The sequence below is a fragment of the Cnephaeus nilssonii genome (assembly GCF_951640355.1).
Source record: "Cnephaeus nilssonii genome assembly, chromosome: 12".
Lineage (NCBI taxonomy): Eukaryota > Metazoa > Chordata > Mammalia > Chiroptera > Vespertilionidae > Cnephaeus > Cnephaeus nilssonii.
Window position 1 is genome coordinate 45,802,636 of NC_137083.1, and position 17,060 is coordinate 45,819,695.

General features: G+C 50.7%; 1 protein-coding gene across 3 annotated transcripts in view; it reads right to left on the reverse strand.

Annotated features, from left to right (window-relative positions):
* Positions 1 to 6,635: 6,635 nt before the first annotated feature.
* Positions 6,636 to 17,060, reverse strand: part of GLI3 (GLI family zinc finger 3) — a 274,024-nt gene continuing 263,599 nt past the window's right edge. For all 3 annotated transcript variants that reach the window (XM_079785986.1, XM_079785988.1, XM_079785987.1), the window contains exons 14-15: positions 12,895 to 13,222; positions 6,636 to 12,026 (exon numbers count right to left, since the gene is read on the reverse strand). In XM_079785986.1, coding sequence (XP_079642112.1) covers positions 9,688 to 12,026; positions 12,895 to 13,222 — 2,667 coding nt within the window. In that variant the 3' untranslated portion in view covers positions 6,636 to 9,687. The remainder of the gene's footprint in view (positions 12,027 to 12,894; positions 13,223 to 17,060) is intronic.

Consider the following 17,060-nt stretch of genomic DNA (forward strand, 5'->3'; position numbering starts at 1 on the left):
AAAAATATATTTAAAACAAACAAACAAAAAACTGTGCACACACATATAGCACTTTGAGGAGTTCTGTGAGTCCTTCTAGAGAATTATCAACCTGAGGGAACCCCTGAATTTGTAGCAGGTCAGTCAGAAGTTGAACTTGAGGTTGGCTTCTGAAGTGGGGGCGATCTCATGGAAGACGGAGCTCTTAACTCGGAGTCTGCTGGCACCACCGTCGGCTGGGTGAACGCCAAAACTGAATGGCAGGATAGCAGCTGGGGATGGTGTCAGGCACCCCTCTCCTTTACCCTTTGGGCACCCTACTCTGAAGGGGAAACCCTGTGTCCGCATGAAGCTGGGATCCTGGTGTGCATGGCCAGCAAAGATGGATTAAATAAAGCAGCTTATTTTCAAAACCCTTCCTTTTGGCCGAACGATAAGTCCACTTGATTTAGGATGGTCTCGGGAAGCGTTTCAAACAAGCTGGGCCGCGGCCACGTTGGAAGCTGCTGGGTGTTCAGCTGGAACGGTGGGAAGTGATACTAAATCGTCTCAAACTGCACGGCAAGTGAAGACACTCCAGGTCAAGGCAACCCAAGCAAAGGCTGTTCCCCGGCCTCCTGTCTCCGGTCAATGGAACGTTCTGTTCTTTCCCCACAGGCCTTGGAGACCAGGGGGAGTGTGCTTGTCACTGCCCCGCGGATGGAGGATGCAGCAGAGGCGGGTGAGAAAGGGTCAGCTGTTACCTCCACTTCAGGGACACATTTATCTCCACTCAAGGGGGAGGGGGTTTGGATGGGATCGCTGGGCTTTGTTCTTTGCCTGAACTGCGGGGGAAATATTTTGATCATGATGCTTCATGACTTCATCTTTGAAAGGATGTAGGTCATGTGGGAGGTGCTGGGGGAGCGGGTGGGGTTTGTACATGGAGCAGCGAGTTTCTTGAGAATGGCTGTGCAATTATTTATAATAGCAACCTAAGTGTCCATCAATACACGAATGAATAAAGAAGATTATATATATACTAGTAGCCCATTGGCAGGAAGAATCCTGCAAGCGGCTGCTGCGGCCATGTGTGCTGCCGCTGCCGCCACCGTTGTTGCCTCCGCGCCTGCACCCGCGCGCCACTGCCGCCCGCCCCGCCCCGCCCCGCCCCGCCCTGCCCCGCCCCGCCCAGCCTTTCCCTCTGGCAGCCACCTTGCTTTCCGCTTTTCCTCCCTCTTCCTTCTAAGTTGTCTTCAGTCTTCACTCTTCCCTCCCTCAGCGTATGCAAATTAACCACCATCTTTGTTGGGTAATTTGCATACTCGCCCTGATTGGATGGTGGGCGTGGCTTTGACTGGTGGGCGTGGCTTGGGCGTAGTGAAGGTGCGGTCAATTTGCATATTACTATTTTATTAGGTAGGATATATATATATATATATATATATATATATATATATATATATACACACACACACACACACACACACACACACACACACACACTGAATGGCCAGATTATTATGATCTCTGAACGCATAATAATCTGGCCACTCAGTGTATATCCTATATAATAAAAGGCTAATATGTAAATTGTCCCCTCGACCAGGAGTTCGACCAGCAGGCAGGCTGGCCAACTGCCCATGTCCCCTCCCCCTAGCCAGGCTGGCCAGACCCCACCCATGCACGAATTCATGCACCAGGCCATATATATATATGTCTACACCTGGGGAGGCACATGGGCATTCTTTAATTATTGTCAGCTGAACCCAGTGGCGTTGGCAAAGCCACGCCCTGGGAACACGCTTTGCCAAAAAGGCAGATGTGTTCTCAGCATTGACTCTTATCTTTGCTCAGGTGTCGGGTAGTGTGCTTTGATATGTAAATCCAGTCAAGCACCAGGAATGCTCCAGCCTACTCCAGAATGCAAATAATCTCCTTTGTCTTGACTTTTGGTGAAACTTCCTGGTGTTTGGGGGTATAAAATAAACGCGCTGTATCGGCTCTGGGTCACTGTCTCTCCCTCAGAAGAGGACAGCGGTCCACCCGGTTCCCAGCCTTTTCCTTCTAGTTTGTGTCTCTCTCTTTCTTTCATATTTCCTCAATCCCCAGCCCCTCTACTTGAAGAACCGGATCATCTCTCTTTCCGTGCTGGACACGGAAAAGAGAGACCCTGTCATATATACATATATATAGGCTAGATTATTATGCGTTCAGAGATCATAATAATCTGGCCACTCAGTATATATATATTTACCAGGATATGATTCATCCATAAAAAAATAATGAAATCTTGCCATTTGTGACAACATGAATGGACCTAGAGAGTATGATACTGAGTAAAATAAGTCAGACTGAGAAAGGCCAATACCATATGATATATCACTTATGTGTGGAATCTTAAAAACAAAGTAAATGAGCAAACAAAACAGAAAAGAAGTCTTATATAGAGAGAATGAAGTGATGCTTGCCAGAGGGGAAGGGGGTTGGGGATTGGGTGAAAAGGATTACAAAGTGTAAACGGCCAGTTATAAACATGGTCACGGGGAGGTAAAGCACAGCATAGGGAATAGAGTCAATAACATTGTAATAACTGTACATGGTGTCTGAGGGGTCCCAGACTTATCGGGGTGATCACTTTGTAAGTTATAGAAATGTCTAATCACTATGTTGTTCACCTGAATCTAATATAATATTGTATATCAACTGTAACTAAACAACTTTTAAAAACATAGAAAAAAGAGTGGCTGTGCCATGAATCTGTAACTGCTAGTCAGTCACCCGGAGCGCCTGTTACCCCAGGTGCCCGGGAAGAAATCCCGGATGCAGGAGACTGTAGACATCCCCCGCGTGTGGTATAGCCACTGGGCTGTTTTGTTTGTTAGCCAATTTTATTTTTCTTGCCTACCAAGTTTGCTGTGTATTTAAAACGCACCTCTGGGAACTGCCTGAAGGTGTGTTTTGGGTAAAACATCTGGGGGTGTCAAAGTCATCCTCAAATGAAAATGCAGTCGGCGCCCTGGAGACACAGCCCCTCATCCTGGCGGTGAGTGAAGCAGCTCTGTGCCTCTGCTCCGCCTAGGAGCCTGGCGCACCTCCGTCTCCACGCCTGGGCGGAGGCGGAGGAGGAGAAAGAAGGGAGGTAGCAAGCTGCTTGTCTCCTTCCAAACAGCAACAACATTCCTTGGCTTGACTGTTCAGTAATCCCCTGCCAGCTGGCTGCCTCCCTCTCCGCTGGGAATGCCGTGAATCTCACCTCCGCGCACTTGGCCCTGGCAGCCCCGGGGCTGGAGGCCTGCATCTGCCAGCTCACAGGAGCTGCAGCCAGACTTCTGAGCGGGGATCATCGGGGCCCTTCACAGCTGCAGGGGAAGAACACCGACCTGGGGCCGCCGGCTTCACAGCCCACCGGGCTGCTCGTAGGAGCAGCCTTCCCTGTCCCTCTCCGGGCCTTCGCAGGGGCTGAGGTTCTCAGAGCAGCCCAGCCAAGGAGCACACGTGCTTGGTTCTCGTCCCGCCTCCTCTCGCCCTGGCCTCAGAGAAGGCAAACCTCTACCTCATAAGCTCTCCAGCTGGTACTCAGGGCTTCAGCACACACAGGAGGGACACACGGGGTCACAAACAGTCCCAGACACACACTGGGGGAGTTATGCCAACGTTCAGGCACAGAGAGCCGGGAGAGGGGTGCCTGCTGCGATGTCCCGCTCGCACACACTCCAGGACTAGACAAGGGCAGGTCCTGGGGCGGCTTCTCTAATTGGAGTCACTGGGAGTGTTTCTGTAGATGGAGCTTCAGCAAGAAGCCTGTGAGACCCAGCAGAGCAGGAGAAAACGTACAGCCAACCCAGGCAGCGTCTCGCCCTGCTTGGCAAAGCTCAGCCAGCCCACGGCCTCCTCCCTTCCCAGGAGGGCCCCAGCCAGTGCTGCTGGTGCTCCTTGCCGCTTGGTCACAGACCTGCCAGGCCACATGTCAGCGCTCGCTCAGCCAGGCTGGGAAGGCGCCCACAGAAGAGAACCTGGGACAGGAGGGAGGTATGACCAGAGCCTGCAGAGGTAAGACTGAGGCATTAACCGGCTACTTTAAAAAAAATATATGTATTTTTATTGATTTCAGAGAGGAAGGGGGAGGGAGAGAGAGAGACAGAAACATCAATGATGAGAGAGACACATTGACTGGGTGTCTCTTACATGCGCCCCGACCAGGGCCGGGGATCGAGCCTGCAACTGAGTTACGTGCCCTTGACCGGAATCGAACCTGGGACCCTTCAGTCCACAGGCCCACGCTCTACCCACTGTGCTAAACCGGCTAGGGCCCTGTTACTTTATTAAATAAAGCAAAATAACCCCGAAGCACTACTCACTGGGAAATCCAATGAAGTTTCTTGCCTACTTGGCGAAGAGCTAGAAACAGAAAGCCCGGACGATGGGACCTGGTCTGCCCCAGCACCCCACTACCTTGGGGCTTTGCTGACAGGCGGGAGCCTGCCTCCAGGGGCCGGGAAGAAGCTGGGGCAGAGCCCGCCGGGGCCCTTGCTGGCTCACTCTCCTGCTCCCCAGGGGCAGGGCAGCCTGTGCTGCTCCAAGGCCAACCCCCCACTCCCCCTTCTCTCCACGTATCACCCACAACCACTGCCAAAGGCATCTTTTAAAGCTATTTTCCCGGAAAAAATAAAAATAACCTTCTACCTGAGTCTTATGCCCAGTAAGTCTAATCTGGATCCCCTAGTGAAACAGCAATGAGTATTTACTCTCTGCTCCATGCTGTTCCATCCTATCGCCCACTCCTTTCCTCACTCTTCTCTCCTTCTGTTCACTGGCCTTCCTGACACAGGCCAGACCCCACTGCATCATCAGAGGCCGGTGTCACCTTTGGATCCCCTCAGCTTCTGACCTCCTGTACCCAAACCACACATCCGGCTAAACCTGCTCTCATGCTTACCTCCCTCTCTCTTGTCCCTGGACAGGTGATCTGTCCCACAATCCAGTTAGTTCCAATGCTTGCTCCATTTTCCTTAATATCAGCTGCCTCCTGTCCTCTCCTCTTTCCTATTAGATAATCAACGGGGTCAAGCCTTGATTGTATTTGGAATAGTCAATACAATATAAAGTAAAACCAAAGGGGAAACACTACCATGGAAATAAAGAGAAGACCCTGGCAGAAAAAGGGATAAGTATGACAATTAGCAGTGGGTTAAATTTTTCCCTCTAAAAAAAAAATTTTTCCCCCTCTATTTTTCTATTATATTCTCTTTTGGGCAGTAGATAATAGTACCTCTGAATTCTAAAAATTACTTAAAATACATCTTTATTTTTTAATAATGTGTCTTTATTGCTTTTAGAAAGGGAGAGGTATAGAGACTGAAACATCGATGAGAGGGAAACATCACCTATCAGCGGCTTCCTGCACGCCCCCTACTGGGGATAGAGTCCGCAATTGGGGCATGTGCCCTGACTGGACATCGAACCAGTGACCTCTTGGTTCATGGGTCACTGCTCAACCACTAAGTCCAATCAGCCGAGCTAAAATACATCCTTAGGAGATACCATTTGCATTGCAGCTGCACCACTTTGCCTCAGACTGTCTCCTTCCTGTCCTTCACAGGAGGCATCTTCTAAGCAAAGCTGACTTGCACCTGCGTGCCTGCTCACAGACGTACAGGAGGCTGTGCCATGCACCCCACCCCCCATTTTCCTTTCTATTAGCCTCATTTCTTATTTATTTTGACTTGCTGCATGGCATGCATCTTCCTAAGCTGAATATGGATATCTAAGGCTGGCCACAAATTCCTTTTTCTTTCTTTCTTTCTTTCTCTTTCTTTCTGAATTCATTTGGACACGTTATGTGAGGGATCTAGTTAAGCAAGCAACGAATTTGGGGTTTATGGGAGAAAGTTCTCCCTTGTGATTAAAACAACGTGAAGCATCCCTCTGACAGGGAGAGGACAGGGACTTCGTCCCTCACCAGTTCCCTGGGCCATGTGCAGGTCGCCTGTGCAGGTGAGTGCATGAGGCCCTGGCCATCGCTGTGGCCTGAGGTACCACCAGTGCCCTTGGTTGCTGGCTGCAAGGACACCTGCTGCTGTGCAGACAGAGGAAGGGGCCCGTTTGGAGTCCGTTACAGAAATCTGGGGAATATTGACAGGAAAATAGCAGGCAAATGAGGTAAGCGGTTTGACCTTCATCTGAAGCCAGTTATTAAAAGCCACATAAAAGTGGCCTTATACCGTGTCAGATTTTCTGTTGATATGTGTCCTCCCTTAGGCCCTTTGAAATGAGAGGATCATATATAAAAGAGGGACACGTTAAGCCGTTGGCCTCTGAATCCCATTTAGGTCCTTCCGCATAGGGTTTGGCAAACTGTAACATTAAGGAAAACCGATCCTGGTTACAAGCGGTGTGTCCAGGCACACACCTCACTCTCACTAGCAGGAATGTCGGCATCTCCTCCGCCTTAGAGATGAGGGATCTGGGTCTCCGAGCACCAGGGCACCTGGCTGGCTGTGTGTGGGGGTCTGTTCCAGACACAGGCTCTGGATTTTTCTAAGGAAAGCATTCTTTCCACCCATCTATGCATTAAATAGGCAACACACTAAAATGTTCAGTACAAAGAGTTTTTTTTTTTTATTGACATTGTAAGAAACATTGTTCTTTCTCTTTGTTACAAAAGGACTAAGTGGTTCTGAAAGCAAAAGTCGAGTCCATCTGTGGCGGCTGCACTCTGGGCTGGAGGTGGGCGCGGGGCATCGCTCTGGCGGTGGGCCGATGCCAGGGAGGCCCGGGGCCGGCCACGTCCGGACGCTATGCCTACAATACGTAAATGTATTTACATGTCTTTCTTTTAAAAAAGGATTACACATTTTATTTTTTAAAAATCTAAAAAAGGTGAAAAAAATGAACTTGTACTTTATCTTACACGTTTGCAGGATACACAATAGTAACTTGTCCGAAGAGAACATCCTCCTATCGGTTCAAAACAACACGGGAAACCAGGTTACAAGACAGCTCAGACTCCGCTACCGTCGCTACAGGCGTGTGCTCTCTGCTGGCTGGGGCGCATGCAGCCTTGAATTCTGATTGGGCAACACCAAATGGTCCCTTGCATCGACACGATGAACACAAAATAAGGCACGTACATTGCAAGAATCAAAACTCTGTGGCTCGGGAGGAGGAGCCCCCGTGTGAGGAGCAGGGCACATTGAACTAGTCTCTAATTCGTTCTTTCGAAAGTAAAACAAAGATGGTTTGACATGTAAAAACACATTTAACAAAGATGTGAGACAGGAACACCATGCAGGAGCCTCCATAACAAAGGAGGATGTGACAACAGTGACACGGCGGAGAGAAGGCTGGAGGCTTGGGGGTGCCTCCCACCGCAGGAGGCGCCAAGTCTACAGAGACCCACATCCCGACAGGACACTTCTCCATGGCCCCAGAAGACCTTCCTGCCACTGACGGTCACAACAGACCCGTCGCTCTGAGATTTCCAGATGGAGAAGGAGCCCCAGGCTGCACCGGAACGAGTCTCCTGCACATCTCAAGGCAGGAGCAAGGAAAACATGTTTTCAGAAACGGGGCAACCTGGAGAATCACCGGAAGCCAGAAGAAAAAGCAGAGGCACAGATGATAAGGGAAGTAGGGGAACTGAGAAACTGGGGTCCCATCCAGCAACTCCTGAGGAAAGTACTCAGGCAGAGGAGAACAGAGATTGGGCGAAACCACAAGAGCAGGGAGGATAAGGCCAGGACCTGGGGACTTGGAGGTTCCTGGAAAAAGGAGACACTGGGAATGGATCACTGATGTTGTGACCGGATCAGGAGGACCTACCCGATGAAGGCAGAAAAAGCCTCGCTCTTCCCTTTGAAAGTGGGAGAGACTCAACTGTACTGAGCTCAGATCAAGTAGCTGTTTTTTGCTGCTGGGCTCTGTTCCAAAGCGGATGCATCCTTTGATTTAAAAGAAGGCGCTGCACATGGGAGGATGGCGGGATGTGGAGGAGAAATCCCAGCATCCCTCTGCTGATCTCGGGGACATCCAGGGGAAGGCAAACCCCGCTGTCTTATTTACTTCCACGCTGAGGTTCTTGGTCCAAACCAGAGAACGTAAACATGAGAAAAACGGGCTGGTCCTCACATTCTATTATCTAACATATTATTGTATCTGATGTTGCCTTTCTGAAGCTCATTTAAATGGCAGGAATAAAGGGGAAAAGCCACACAACGGAACCATGAGTCACTCTGGATAAGTCCAACTCCAGGATCAATGGGAAGAACCCAGCAGATAGTCTCAGGTGTTAAAATTTTAATAGTTGACCTATTTTTATAAGTAAAACGCTGAATCATCCATGTACCCTGTGCACACACAGTATGTTCTTTATGTGTATCCACTGCACATAGGAAGTAGCTACACTCTTCTAATTGTTTAATCCAAAACAAAAGGACAGACTGAGCCCACAGGAAGGGTTAACTGCAGAGAACATTTAATTTCTTAAGTGGATGCAGCATTTAACCGACAGGGTATAAAAAGGCATCCATACAGCTGCTAGACATCCCACCTAGTCTCTCAAATACCAAAAATGGTCAAAGCAATTTATTCCAATTGTCATTGTGTGTGAGCTTTTCCCGTTACAACTAAATTTCATAAATCCCTGAAAATAGGGCGCTTAGAATAGAAGCAGTCCTTCCCTATGTTAGTGACAGCCAGCTGTGGGATTGTACTTAGCACTACATATAACCGATTCTCAGTTATCTAGGATAATGGTAAAGAGATGGAGCTGACCAACAAATACGGCAAACCTACAAATACTCCCCAAACTAGTTAATCCTATGCAACAGCTTCAACCTACAACCCACCTAGCTTCTCACGGGAACAGAAGAAAGAAGCAGCGTGCCTGCGTGCCAGCCACCGGCTTTCCTCCTCCTCCGGGGAGGCTGCCTGGCACTGAGCGCTCACAGAGAAGGAGGCAAAGTGGATAACTGAGAACTGACCCTACAGACCTGCCCCCACAAGCACCCCGTGGACAGGAAGAATTTTAAACCCAAACTGTGAGCAAATGACTGACGTTCAAGAGCCCCAAGTTTCCACTTGTGGCGACTGTCAAAAGCATACCCTGAACTGAATTAGGGGCGGGGGGCATGTCAAAACATCTGTGTGCTATGCGACAATTCACCCGCAAAAGGTTCTTAAACTCACTATCCATTCTTGTGCCCAATGTGGGAATTTAAAAAAAACAAACAAACAAACAAACAAGAAACGAAACAAACACTGGGCGAATGGAAAGGACAGTTTAAAAGGTGGAATCAAGCCTTTGGTCAGAGGCTTACCAACTCCTGTTTTCCTGTGAGTCACAGAGGAATATGTCACACCCTTTCGTCTGACCTCTTCGCAAAGAAAGAAGAACATGCACATCACACATTTATACTGGTTTACTAATAAAGGGGGCAGACTCACAGGGTTTGTGTTTTCTGTTTAAAAAAGGGGGATGTTTCGAGTGTAACAATACTGATTCAAACTGAAATGGAAGACAGTCTCCCTAGAATACTTTAGGGTTTTTCAGAGTCCTTTTCCATAAAAGGAATATACTTGAAACACATCCCAAGATGTGAGATGAGATTGCTAAAATACATACAGAACTAAAAAAAAAAAAAAAAAAAAACCAGCAAAAAAATGACTCAATGTAACCGTTCAAACTCCTAAAGTTTCACGTCCGTTGGCAGTCCTTTTCCCCAGCGCCTATTGCATAACTGCAAGGAATTTGCTTTCCTCCGCGAGGGAGGTCAGCAAAGAACTCATGTCCCCGATGGCCATGTTGGTGGTGCTCACCGACAGCGCTGGCAACGGCACGGACGTCCGCGGCGTCGTGAGGCGGGAGGAGCTGTGGGAAAGGTTCTGAACGATACTGGGGCTCAGGGCTCCTGACATCAAGCTGGCGTGGTCCCCGTCATCTATGATGGCGTCAAAATCAATCTGCACCCCGTCCAGGTCGTGGCCGTCGAGGCCGTCGACTGTGCTTGTCACCTGGTTGGCGCCCGGGGACAGGAGCTCCGCGTTCCCGGGGCCAGCCCCCTGCAGCAGGCAGCTGGCTTCGGAGAGGCAGAACGAGCCAGCTTTCAGGTCTTGCTGACTGAAGCCCAGGGCTTGGTCATAGAACTGACCAGAGTAACTCTGCACGCTGGAGCAGAGTTGATGGGGCTGCCCTGGTGTCTCCATCTTGATGCCGTTGACCCTGCAGGCCTGACTGCCGTCACCGTGCTGTCCCGGCTGCAGGGCGAGGCCGCCTCTGGGCACAGCCTGGCGCCTGCCGCCTCCGTAGCCGGCGCACGGCTGGTAGTCCCTGACGGCTGCCAGGCTGGACGGCTGGCCCCCGAGGCTGGGAGGCCCTGGCAGGCCGCTCTCTGGCCCTTGATATACATTGGTGTGTGAGGTAGCACTAACCTGCCCCAGCATCGGCTGCCCGGGGCGGCCTGCCCCCGGGTGGTGCACGCTGTCGCTGAGCATCGGGTGGGCCAAGTACCCCTGCCCCGCCGGGTATCGGGTGGGCACGCCACTCACCGCGCTGCCAGCCGACTCACTGGGCATCACGGGCAGGCTGAAATCTGGCTGGCTCCCATTCCCCTGCAGGGCGGTGCCTCTCAGCTTTGCCGCCTGAATCCCAGCACCACCGGCACCGTCGAGCAAGCCGGGGGCCCCAGGCTGCCTGCTGAGGCAGTTCCCGTACTGCTGGGCCTTACAGGGCTGTTCGTGGAAGACAGTTCTGTTGGTGCTGGTCCCGCCACTGTGGACCGCCAGGTGCTCGGGCCCGCCATAGGCGCTGCAGAGCTCCCCGGGGCTCGGGTAGACCCCCGCTGGGCCGGCCCCGCTCCCCAGGGGGTTCTGCGGGTGGGCACTCACGTTGCTGTACAACCCGAAGGCCCGCGCTGGCGGCGCTGTGGCCCGCGGGCCGCACTTGAGCCTGGAGGAGGACAGGTCGGCGCTGCCCGAGCTGACCTCGTTCCACTGGATGGGCAGGTCGGCTTTGCTGGCTTCGGGGCAGGGCTGCTCCAGCTCGCGGTACTGCTGGCCGGCGTGGCTGTCGGGCAGCCCGGGCGGGTCGAAGTCGCCCTGCCCGCCCGCCAAGCTGGGCCCCTGGGGCGCTTTGCTGTCCTCGGAGAGGGCGCCCGGGAAGGGCTGCTCGTAGCCCGCTTGGCTCTGGGAATTCAAATACTGCACCACGTCGTCGGGCAGGAAGTCCTCGTCGTTCAGGCTCACGTCGGTGTCCATGGTCAGGGACTCCAGGGTGACGTTCTCGGCGATGCTCGGAGGGCAGGGGGACGTGCGGAAGTGGCGGGGCGGCGGCCCGCCCTCCGGCCGCGTGTAGTTCTGCAGCACCAGGTTACGCTTCTCCAGGACCGGGGGCGGCGCCGGGGGGTGGACGCTGTGGAGGCTGTTGAAACGCTGGACCCTGGGCAGGGAGAGGCCCTCCGAGACGGTCCTCACCGGGTCGCTGGCTCTTCTCACGCCGTGGCCCAGCGCGTCCTGCGGCAGCAGGGGCCGCCGACCATAACTGTGGGCTCCCCCGTCGCTACACCTCCGGGGAGGGTGGACAGGCGGCAGGGTCCCCGCCGACTCCCTGCCGTCCCCGAGCAGGGCCATCCTGGTCTTCAGGCTCATCCTTTCCATGTTGGGCAGCGGCGTGGGTGGGGGCCCGCCGGTGGCGGCCGCGTACTTGGCTTTGAGGCGGTACTGCTGGGCCGGCGTGAGGCTGAGCAGGCTGGGCAGCCCGTCGCACTGGCTGGCCTCGCTGGACCTGCGGGAGGCGTCGGTGGAGATGGGGTCGTAGGAGTCGGCCACGCTCACCACGTTCTGGGGCCGGCCCTCGGCCTGGGACGCCTCGCTGGACCGCCGGCTGGAGAAGCAGGGGGAGATGCCCGAGGAGCGGCGGCTGCTCAGGTACGCCGAGCTGATGGTGCTGGTGCTGCTGTCCCTCCGGTTGAGCATGTTCAGCATGGTGACATCCACCCCGGAAAGGTCGCTTCTGTTGGGGAGGAGGGTCATGGGCCCGCCCAAACTGCAGCTGTTACTGGGCTGGGTGCCTGCAGAGAAAGGGTGGGAGAGGTGACTTCATTTCAGGACGACTTGATCCAGGCCTCAGCGGAGGGGGGAAAGGGCCAGGCGGGAACTGCTGTCAGCTCCCCACTCCAGGCAGCCTCTGTCACAGCCACCCACCTCTGCCTTGCAGCACCAAGAGCCACAGGCACCCGGAGGAGTGAGTGTGGCTGGAGACCAATAAAACTTTATTTACAAGCTCACGGGCAAGTTCTGGCACCCTTGGTTAGACCAAACAGTAAGGACTGTCTGGATCAGTTCCATTCCTCACAGGCCGAATGCAAGGACAGAACGCAAAGCTCAGGCATGTACACCGCACTGAAGTTACAGGCACGTCTGTAGGCCACAGGCATTACGGGACCTCACGTCCACACTCAGGGCTCCCTGTGACATCCTATGGAACCGAAACACACAATCTTCACCCTTGGGGGTGCTCCGGGCATCCAGTGTTAGCTCAGACGCAAAAACTGACCTGGGCGGACAGTGCAAATGGTTGCCTGCCTTTCCCTGAACTGGACCAACATCAGGAAGGTGGCTGCTAGCCTCCTACTTTTAGAAACAAGGGACAGGCACTGACCACAGATGCCTCTGCTGCTGGCATTTCTTCACCTGGTCTAGTCGTTACCATGTCAACCTCAGAGGACGAGTCACGCACAGGCTTACTTTTTGTGTCAGCATTATCCTTTTAAAATATGGACTCTCCATACATTAATATGTCTGACTGCAGCATAGTTTTAAGTCTGGTGGGAAAGTCAGCACACATAAAACCCAGGGCCGGTTCCTCTCACAGTATTGTGGCTGCGTTTAAAAGAACCGAAAACCCTGAGCAGAAACACGGTCCGACACGGAACTCACCGTTTCCTATGAGAGGAGAGACCGCAGGGGCTTTGGGGGGTAGGATGGGGTTCAGTCGCGGGAGCATTCCATTCACTTGTTTGAGCCTTTCCAGTTTGACGTGCTCCATCCATTTGGTCCCTGCTGGGTTTCTCCTGGCTTGCAGAGCGAGGGCTGTGGTTGCAGTGGAAATGGTCGAGTCCATGATTGGGGTTTCGTCGATGGCACCGAGGTCTCCCACACCACCTCCTTCGCTCAGAGGAAGGTCGAGCCCACTGTTGGAATAGTTGCTGACGGGGGACTGTTGGCTGCTGCATGAAGACTGACCACCAGGGCTTGGCTGAGATGTCTGTCGGGGTCAAGAGGAAAGGAAAGAAATGTTACTGGAAAGGAAAAGGGAAAGGGAGCGAATAATGAGAGATGATGCAGATCAAGGCGTGCAGGACACTCAATGGGTTGAAGGAGAACTATGTTCTGGCAAATGGGGGTAGCCTTCCTCGCCCACAATGACTGATGAACCACCCAGTGGAGATGCAGTGCGGAGCAACAGATGGCAGGGACGGCTAGAAGTGGTGTGACTGACATGATAACAACCATGGAACCCTGTCCAAACGCCAGCTCTGCAAACACACCGCCTGGGTTCCAGTCCCACTTCCATGACTTTATTCTTCGGGCAAATGACTCAGCCACTCTAAACCCCAGTTTCCTTATCTATAATAATAAAAGCGCAATATACTAATTAGACTAGATGTCCTACGGACAACCTTCTGGACGAAGCTGGGGCTGCGAGGGAAGCCCGGGTCCGGGGTGCCAGAGGGAAGGAAGGCCTACTCTTGCACGAATTTCGTGCATTGGCCCTCTAGTCTATAACATAAAGACATGTTATTTATCGTAGAGATTGTTGTGAGAATTAAGTGTGAAGCCCTGAGAGCACACTAAAAGAAAAAAGAGAAAAGCCTGGGTAATAGGAACTGATTGGCTCAGAGAGCATTAGCGGTAATTATCCTAGTTGGTGTCAGTCTTTGGGTTCCTATATACCTGGGCTAATATATACCTGGAAGACATACTCCATAAGCACACACTACCTCCTCCCCATCTAGAGCCCCACCAAGCTATTCAGGGAGGGTTTGCCAAGCAATTTGTAATCTTTCCCCTTCCTTCTACACGTTCCCAAAGAGCAAAAGATCTCTGGGGAGAGAGAACTACACTGCACGCACTCAACTACCGACCACTGTCGTCCCAGGTGGAGTGCACAGCGCTGTAAGGAGGGGGTTTAAGACACAGGTTACACTTTTTCCACAACCACAGTACACACACCCGAGCAGACGAACACTTATCAAGTGAATGCCACGTGATCCACTAAGTCTGTGCTGGGCAACCAAGCAGATCAGAGTGCGAAACACACATCTGGTCACAAGTAAGACTGGCTTACGTTTTTGCTTCCGCAGTCTTGGCGTGCCAGACCACCTGCTCCTGCTCCTGCTCCCAGGTTCTCGGAGCAGCCAGGGCTTTGGGTGCCCTTTTCTCCGGATTGGCAGGTCAGAGTGTGTGTGTACGCGAAACTGTGCAAATGCACACAAGCACACGCAGACACACGCTGCCACGGGGCACGGAAGAAGGCACAAGCGCACTTATAATTAGAAAACCGATTAAAGAGGCTCAAACAGTTAAATATAGATTAAATTGCTAGCAAAAAAAAAATGTATCCAGACCTTCCTCAAAGAAGGTGGTGCATGTCTGGTCTGGATTTACACTCCTCGATATGGTAATTAAATAGTCTTTTAGAACATCTGCTTGGTCGGCCCCAGTGTGATTTATTATGAAAACCTAGACAAATGAAACAATGAATTTCACCATCTAACTCCACATGTCCACAAGCTAAATGTTTAAAACACAGTGCTTCTAGGTTTGAAACACGTCTGAGTGATGTTCTCTATCAAAGCAATCACAAAGCACAAACACTAAAGGAAAAGGAAATGAATAAAAATTAAATGTTAAACTGAAAACAGAACAAAAAGAAGCAGAGAAGCTGAAATTCCCTCACCTTATTACCCACTGTCCTTAGGAAGTAAGAACAAGACATTTAGGAGCATTACACAGAAAGGGTGTTGGATCGATAAGAAAAAAGAAGAAAGAATTTAATTTTTAGCATGATGATCAAATCAAAGAAAGGCTTTTACAGAAAGACTATTAGAAATGCAAATCTCACGTGCATTAGTAAATGTCTATGAAGATATCTACTGATATCCCTAAGCCTGTGCACATATACACACGTAACAGTCTCCTGTGCGAACTGATTGATTCATTGACAACAAAGAGCCTCAGTTTCCTGACCTATAAAACATGGGGCCTCGTCTCAACCTCTGCGATCTCTTCTGGTCCTATGTTTTCCAAGATTTAGTTACTTTATAAAATATTTTACATCTTGCAATACCTCGATGTCACTTGACCAAACTGCTATAAAATTTTATTCCTACTTATCTTCTTTTTAAATAATGGGTGTGTGGAGAGGAGATGATGAGTTTTCTTGAGCCAGAAATACGCATTAAAGGAACAAGAGACTCTGGGTTCTTAGGATGTCCTAACAATACAAGTCGTTGTCTTTCGATGACACAATCTAAGAGACCACAAATTCACATTCCTTGTTTCATTGAACACTTGAGGATAAACTGTGGAATGTTCTGCACAATTAGCACACAGGAGGACTTTATTTTAGGAAGCTGATATGTGCTCCCAAGAAAAAGTATATAAAACACAGTTTATGACCTGGTTAAAGTACAGTGATCCGTCCTAATACAGATGTAAACTTTTTACTAAGGTGCTTTTTAAAAGCAATGTATAGCTACCCACCCAGTGGGAAATGATGATAAACCTGCATTATCTGCAATATGTGTGACCAGAGTTACTGTCATTAAGACTCGTAAGCCTTCAAAGACAAACTCACTAAGTCATTAGAATTCAGTAAAAGTCATTGAGTTCTACTCCACTAATTCTGGAATTGTATGTGCATCATTTCCGGCCCATACGGACTGCTACACCGTGACATCATTCAGGAATTCATAGGTGCCTATCTAATTGCTGGACTTTTCTAATCTTAAGAAAATGCTTCCTTGAGCTGAGTATAGGGTTGCCTGCCGGGTCATTTCCACGTGTCTGGAAGTCTAAGCATGTGACTTCTATCTGGTACCTTTCCTCTGCCCCCACAGGGACAGACTACAATCCAACACATTCACAGAGCTGACTCCCTTAAACACGTGGCCAATGCCAGTGTACTGCCTCTCCTCTGATGGCTACCCTTTTCAGTTTTCTTGTTGTCTTTTGGGAACTCTTAGCTGTTTTATTAAGGCACATAGCTATATAAAGCAAAATGAAGTTAGAAAGAAGCTATAACAGTATAATAATCCACATATCCCATTCATCACTAAACATAAAGGTATTTGCTGGTGGCCTTTCAATCCCTCCCTTGCTCTCCACCTCCTTGGTTCAGACACTTCTGTGAAATGGTCTCCAGTCTACCAAACCAGTCTCCAGCATGGCATTAAAGCTGCCGTTTCTAAAAACTCAGCAGAAAAACATAATCCCTTATATCCTCGTGCCTACTGCGCACTGCCCTGAGGTCCCACGGCTGGGGCTTGGCTATGCCAGGATCTGTCTCTCCTTTTCCTGTCTGAGTGCTGAACTTGGCAGCACGTCTCCCTCTGCCTCCCCCATCACATCCTCGAGCTGCACTGGTGGTTAGTTCCCCTCTCAAATGTTCTTACACAGATGTGTGCTAAAGCCCCATCACACGGAGTTATATTTGTTTCTCTGCATATCCCACTGGATTATAAGCCCCTGAAGAATAGAGACAATGGCTTATTTAACTTGGAATCGCCAGGGCAAAGAAGACAGAACACGTGTTAACAGAAAGACCCAATGAATGATTTTCTACATTACAGTGAAAATGTAGACAATCGTGTCTTCCTATTTGCCACAAGGTGGTATGGCTGCAGATCTACTTTAAAAACCATTTAGGAAACCTAGAAACTCTTTTTTTTGAACTGAGTTCTTCTCCGTGGAGCGACTTTGAGTAAGCAATCCAGGTCACGGAGGTCACTGAGCTTTGACCTCCTTCAATCAGAGAGCGCGATGCCGTGAGGATGGGGGCAGTTTATTCTCCCTCGGAGCTCTCCCCAGCTCTTGTAAAA